This window comes from Plectrocnemia conspersa, unplaced genomic scaffold, assembly GCF_051122295.1.
Source record: "Plectrocnemia conspersa isolate PC_06_02 unplaced genomic scaffold, ASM5112229v1 ptg000009l, whole genome shotgun sequence".
In the NCBI taxonomy this organism is placed as follows: Eukaryota; Metazoa; Arthropoda; class Insecta; order Trichoptera; family Polycentropodidae; genus Plectrocnemia; species Plectrocnemia conspersa.
In genome coordinates this window covers 26294-33345 of record NW_028277173.1, presented here as the reverse complement: position 1 = coordinate 33345, position 7052 = coordinate 26294, and the positions used below count along the sequence as shown (strand labels likewise).

Below are 7052 nucleotides of genomic sequence, written 5' to 3'. Positions count from 1 at the left end.
TTACGCTGTCATAAAAAGTGCTATTTTTTTTAATGTCCATAAGAATCTCTTTTTCAATAGAAATCAAGCTAAGGACACATAGCCTTTTTTGGCCTTGGGTACTTCGATAACAAATTTTAATTTGTTTCAGAGCAGAAAATGAACGTTCTGCTGAAGCAGTACTGCTTGGAAGAGTTAATATTAGTTTGCCCAATTTATCTATTTCCTGAAAACCTGACTCAAGATTATTTGTGTTCATAAATTGTACAAGCTCATGAACAGATTTCTCTGCAAATTTAGGTAAATGATAAAGAACAGCAAGCTTATTTTATAAACTTATATAATCAAATAATGCTCTATAGAATTGTTGCAAATTGGTAAATAATTCAGTTGGAAATCTTTCTTTATATTGCTAATATTTTTTTTTCTCGAGAAGGTGAAGATATTTCAATTTGGATATTGAAGAAAAACGGTTTTTAATTTGCTTACATATATTATCAACTATTGTATTATATATTTAGCTAAACGCGTGCTTTTCTTCAACAAGCAAATCATTACTCAGTCATGGATAATTTTCTTCCGTTACATAAGAATCCCATAATGTTACATAATTATTTTCCTGTTCATGTCTGAGTTGTTGCAAAATTTCGGTAACTTTCTTACAGCAAAATAATATGTCAAAAGATTTGGATTGTAAAATGTTGTATAACACATCAGTTTTTCCAAAAAGGTTTGAAAATATGTGGAGAAGTTTTGTAGTTTGAAAATCTTCCAAAAAGCTAAAAAAACCTCGTGCTTTTATTACAGTGTCGGGGTCCCATAGTTCACAATTTTTCACGACGTCTCGAAAAAAGTCCGTAAATTCATTTTTGTATTTTTGCACTGTGTTACTTAACCGTGTGTATAATTCCATCTTGAAGGTGTAACAGAAGGAAGTCTTCTAGCTACAAACTCTTGTAAAGCATTTATTCGTTTGGAAGATTTCGAAAAGAATGCAGACAATCCATTTAAAATTTGAAAGAATGATTTGCACACTTTTATATTGGAAAGACCTTGTTGTAATGTTAATTTCAACATATGAGCATAGCAGTGTGTAAAAATGGCCAGTGGATAAACTTCGAGTACTTTGGCTTGCAAATCATTAATATGTCCACTCATTACACTCGCCCCATCATAAGTCTGTCCAACTAATTTTTCTTGAATTTGAAATTCTTCAATTATATTTACAACGTGGCAAAATAAGTCATCGGCGGTTTTATCAGAGCTAACGTCTGTAAAGCCAATAAACCGCTCGTAAACTTTACCTTCATAAACAAAACGCAAAACTGTCGAGAGCTGTGAGTTCGTCATTAAAATTGAAGTTTCGTAAAGAACAATAGCGACAAAATTTGCTGAATTTACTTCTTCCTCATTATGATCTTTAATAACATCACCAATTGCTTTAATTGTGTCATTCTGTATGGATGGGGAAGTACCACGAAACACCGTTGCAGTATTTAAATGAGTATCCAAAACAGAATCGTATTCTCGAAGTGCATTTAAAAATTCAAGGTAATTTCCTTTGTTTAGTGAATTACAGGACTCATCGTTTTCCTAGATATACTACTGCGTCAATCATTCGTTTTAATATTTCTCTATTTTTATTAACTTGTTCATTATGTTGACTTATATTAGCTTTACGTTGAGCGTCAATCATTACTTCAATTCGTTGTTTTCCAAACATTTTGAGAGAAAAAAATGATTGAACGTGTGACTGCGCTCTTTTGTGTTTTTTCAGTGCCGTTATCAGATGACCAAGGTCAGCAAATCCACTTTTATTCCACATGCTTCTTTTTTTGGAAAACAATAAACATGGCCAACAGAACAATCTAAATCGAAGTTCGCAGCCTGTTACCCACTCAGTTCGTTCATATAATTAAAATGAAAAATGTCTTGTATATTCACATTTATTGTCTTTATGCTTCATAAATAAATTAGGAAGAGGTGGACCTGGTTTGCCAATTTTGATGATCTTCAATTTAATTTCATAACTTCTTTTTGAGAATGGATTATTCAAAATATCTTTAACAGTATTCTTTATCATTATTGGGGTAAATAAAAAAAAATAATCTACAATAAAAAAATAAATATTGATCATATGTAAATAAGATAATAAACTAATTTACGCTAAAATAGAAAAAATGTGTGACCTGGAATTGTGATATAATGTAATAAAAAAAAAAAAAGCAGCAACGGACGCAAGTTTTTTTTTTTTTTTTTTTTTTTTTTTTTTTTTTTTTTTTTTTTTTAAGTACATGCACCAAATTCGAGACCAATTTTATTACTGAGCGCTGCCAGCCGACAGAACGACTTTAGCCGTTAAATCTCGGAACAATTTACTTTAGTCGGCCGCCGCACTCAAGGTCGGCGCGCCACATAAGTAATACATAGCGTGTCAGTCGCGCGGAAACTTTTAGAGCGACTGACAAAAACCAATGCATACTATACACTGCATATTAAAATTTTATAATTTTGCATACTACTGTATGCAAAATGATGTCGCTTTATGCCTTAAATTTTCCAAATTTCTAAATTTATATTTTAGATGGTTTTGCGGGTGTTAATATGTATAAATAAGCTCACACTGACCTTAACTATATTGCAAATCTTATGAGCGTATGTATGGTGGGTCGATCGACTCATAAAACTAAAAGTGTTTTTTTAAAAAAAAAAAGGTCAGGTCAGGTCAGGTCAGGTCAGGTCAGGTCAGGTCAGGTCAGGTCAGGTCTAGGATACTAGGACATCGGTGGTTTACAACGTGCTGGACGTTGTGTTCCTATAAAGTGCCGATACGCCTCTGCGAATCACAGCAGCTCTGTCAGTAAGGCCTATTGTCAGGCGTCCTCGTCGTGGACCCCGGAAATGCAGTCACTGTTATTAACTGTGACTGTAGCTAACTGACAAAGGCCGAATGGCGAGCATCCTGCGCCACAAAACAGGACACCAGATAAGGGAAGGAAACCCTGACAGAAAACCACGTCCCAATCCAAGGTGGGAAGCAGCGTGCCGAGGGATGCATGGCCACGGGGACTTTAAACAGCGTGGTCGCAAACGATCTCTTGGGAGGACCAGCCGAATCTCATAAGCAAGTAGGCTTATCCGGCCAAGCGGGGCTCTGGTCGGACGGACTATTTTTCCCTAGCTTCTCGTGGGAATAAATATGACGAAAAATATTACAATAACTAATAATATAAAAACTGCATTGCAAAACCTTGAGGATGAAATTCTCAAGGTTGAAAACTTCACTAAGGCGCATGCAAATGCGCATAAGCCGATAAAGGAGGGCATAAAAGCTATACGGCTAGCCTTTTTAAAGACGGCTAAGGCGATTGGCGAAACAAGTGACAAAGAAACAAAAGAGTTCTGTCACTCATTTACTCAAACCGTCGCCGAAAGCAGAACGACAAATAAAACAACGTCTTCTATACAAAGAAAAGCAGCGCCAAATAAGACTGCGCCTTCTCTCCTAGAAGAGCAAACTGACCAACCACAAAAAGGGTGGATTGAGGTTAGTAAGAAAAGAAAGAACAGGTCACCTGCTTTTCCAATAAAACAGGCGGCCCAAGAAAAGACAGTTATTACTAATGGCAAAAAAAGGGAGTTACGAAGGGAAACGAAAAAGTTTCCACCGCACCCCTACAACCTAATAGGCCGGAAAAAACCAACAATGAGAAGAAAAAACTGAAACGTCTCGGGCCAGAGACAATTACTGTAGCTCTGCCTGCCAATAAGGAAAATAAACCTGTTTCATATGCAGATATTTTGCGCTGCGTCCACAAAGCTGCACAAAATAATGGCTTAAAGGCAGACGTTCGCTCGATTAGGCGAACCTACAAAGGTGAACTGGTAATCAGAATTGGAAAAAGCGGCGAAGGAGCCGAAGAGCTGCAAAATCTTATAACAGAGGCAGCCGAGCTAAATGCAATAATAAAAAGAAACATACCTGGTCGTGTAGCAATTATCAGGGACCTCGACGAAGGGGTGACCAAAGAGGACGTGGTCGCTGCTTTGCAAGCGTCCCTTGGCGAAGAGCAATTAAAAAACATCGACGTTGTCAACCTCCGACCTGCGCACAGCGGCACACAGGTGTGTGTCGTTAAAATTCCGCACACCTGCAAGACCGACACCCTTCTGAAAGAAGGTAAAATTAAGATCGGTCTAATGAGATGCCGAGTGCGCGAGCGGGTCGAACCACTTGGATGCTACCGCTGTATGGGATTTGGGCATACAGCCGCGAGGTGCACTGCACCCGACCGCTCTAAACTCTGCAGGCAGTGCGGTCTGCTCGGCCACAAAATGGTTGACTGCAAAAGTTCGCCGCGCTGCTTATTGTGTACGTACAAGAAAAAACAGAACGCTGTTGATGCAGCGCACGTTAGCGGAAGCAGCCAATGTCCCGCTTTTAAGGCGGAGCTAGCTCGCAGTAGACAGCCCTAATGGCTAAATTTCTACAAATAAATCTTAACGGTTGCCAGGCTGCACAAGACCTGCTGCAACAGACCATCCTTGAGGAACGCGTGGATGTCGTAATAGCATCTGAGCAGTACCGAAACCTCGCAAATCGGTGGTACTCGGATGCAAGCTCGAGAGCTGCAATTTACGTACCATCGAGCCGTCTACGCGTTACAAACGCCGAGGCAGACAGCAAGGACGGATGGACATGGATAGAGCTCGGCGGAAGCAGAAAATATAGCTGTTACTTTTCGCCGAACTCTACCATGGACGACTTCGCACGCGGCCTCGCCGGCCTCGAAGACAGCGTCAGGTCGTCGACTCTTCCGGTCATAATGGCCGGAGACTTTAACGCAAAAGCCCCCGAATGGGGATCTGCGGAAACTGATGCGAGAGGCGTTTTGCTCGGCGAAATGGCATCGAACCTCCACCTGCATACAGCTAATGTAGGTGGAGAGTTCACCTTTGTTCGAGGGTGTACCGGTTCCGTCATCGATGTCACTTTTGTAGACGAAACGAATGTGGGTAGAGTATTAAACTGGAAAGTACTAGATTCCTACTCGCACAGTGACCACCGGTACATCAGCTTCGAGCTCGGTCGCCGCGATTCGAAAAGCTTTCGAAACGTAAACCGCGGCTGGAGCGTAAAAAAGCTTGACAGCCTCGCCTTAGACGAAACGGTCACGGCAAGAAGAAACGAAATAATCGACGCGGCGTGCAACGGAGCGAGAGCAGAAAATCTAGTACGCTCCCTGAATAGCCTCATGAGTCACGCTTGCGACGCCTCCATGCCAAGACGCGGAGGTTACGCGCACAGACCGCCGGCTTATTAGTGGAATGAAGAGATAGCCGACCTGCGGCGCGCGTGTCTAGCCTCTAGACGGAGAGCGCAGAGGCGTCCCGGCGGCGAAGAGCAACGACTAGCCTACCGAAACGCCCGCAAAGCGCTGCGTCAAGCTATTCAGCGAAGCAAAGCACAGAGCTGGTCTGAGCTGTGCGAGTCGGTTAACGCGGATCCTTGGGGAATGCCTTACAAGATCGTGCGCCAAAAGCTCAAGGTTGGAACCGACGACCATTATTTAAATAACCCGGCCAACCTTCAAGCGGTCATCGCAGAATTATTTCCTAGCCACCCCGTTAACGACCGCACTGGCGTCAGCACTACCGACGATGACGACGAAGATACCTTTCTTCCATTTTCCAAAGAAGAACTGCTAGAGGCTGCCCACCGCATCAAAATTGCAAAGGCACCAGGCCCAGACGGCGTCCCAAACGCGGTGATAAAGCGAATTGCCGAAAAAGATCCTGCGCTGCTTCTGGCAGTTTTTAACGCCTGCTTATCCGAGGGTAATTTCGACGTTTCCTGGAAACGTCAAAGACTAGTCCTCATACCCAAAGACAAGCAGGTGCTGTCTGGCCCTTCGGCATACAGACCTCTCTGCATGCTGGACGGTTTGGGCAAGCTGCTGGAGAGATTAATTTTACAACGTCTTCAGCATCGACTGGAGGACGAGGAGCACGGCCTGTCTCCACAGCAGCATGGTTTTCGCCCATGTCGTTCCACCATTGGAGCGATACAAAGCGTCGTACAAAATATCAGAGACGCCTGGCAGGGAAGTCTGAAGCGATGCGAAAACGTCGTGCTCATCGCGCTAGACATACGCAACGCGTTTAATTCAGCGCGATGGCGTACAATCCTCGACGCACTCGAAAAAATGGGCACTCCAAACTACCTTGTACGAATAATACATAGCTACTTTTCCGAGAGGATACTGGAGTACGGATGCATGGGCCAAAGCTTTCAGCAGGTACTAACAGCAGGCGTTCCGCAGGGCTCGGTTCTAGGACCGGCGCTGTGGAACGTGATGTACGACGGCCTGCTGAGAGTCCAAATGCCCGAAAAAGCAAGTATGGTCGCTTTCGCCGACGACGTTGCCATCTTAATAAGAGGCAAAACAGCGTCGTCCCTGTGTCTGAACGCAGAAAAAGCCCTTATGAACGTAAAAAATTGGCTGGACGGCGCTGGACTAAAGCTCGCCGTTCACAAAACAGAGGCCGTCTTCTTTACGAGACACAGAAGCCTAAAACCACCAGAATTAAACGTCGATGGCTTCGGGGTGCCGTTTTCGAGATCGATACGCTACCTCGGAGTCTATTTAGACGACAAGCTTCGCTTCGCAACCCACGCGAAACAAGCTGCAGCAAAGGCAGCCCGTGCAGCTAAAGAACTCGCAAGGCTGATGCCTAACGTTGGTGGACCCAAGCCAAATAGAAGAAGACTTTACTGCGAAGTGGTCCACTCCATCCTACTATATGGGGCCCCCGTGTGGGCTGATTCCATGAGGGTGGAAAAAACGAGGCTCACCCTTGCGAGGGTACAAAGAAGAAGCGCACTAAGAGTAATATCGGCGTACCGCACGGTATCCGAAGACGCGACCTTGGCAGTGTCCGGCATTCCTCCGATTGACATGCTAGCCGTAGAGAGAAAGCTAGTATACGGCGGGCTATCAAAAGAAGAAGCCCGAGAGAAGACATTTCTAAGATGGCAAGAGCGGTGGGACACCTCCACAAAAGGTCGATGG

General features: G+C 43.4%; 1 protein-coding gene across 1 annotated transcript; it reads left to right on the top strand.

The window, feature by feature from the left end:
- The first annotated feature begins 4736 nt into the window (after nt 1-4736).
- On the top strand, nt 4737-5303 carry LOC148231426 (uncharacterized). Its single transcript, XM_088193581.1, has one exon. It carries the CDS (start codon nt 4737-4739, stop codon nt 5301-5303), a length of 567 nt encoding a protein of 188 aa, XP_088049707.1.
- The last annotated feature ends 1749 nt before the right edge of the window (nt 5304-7052 follow it).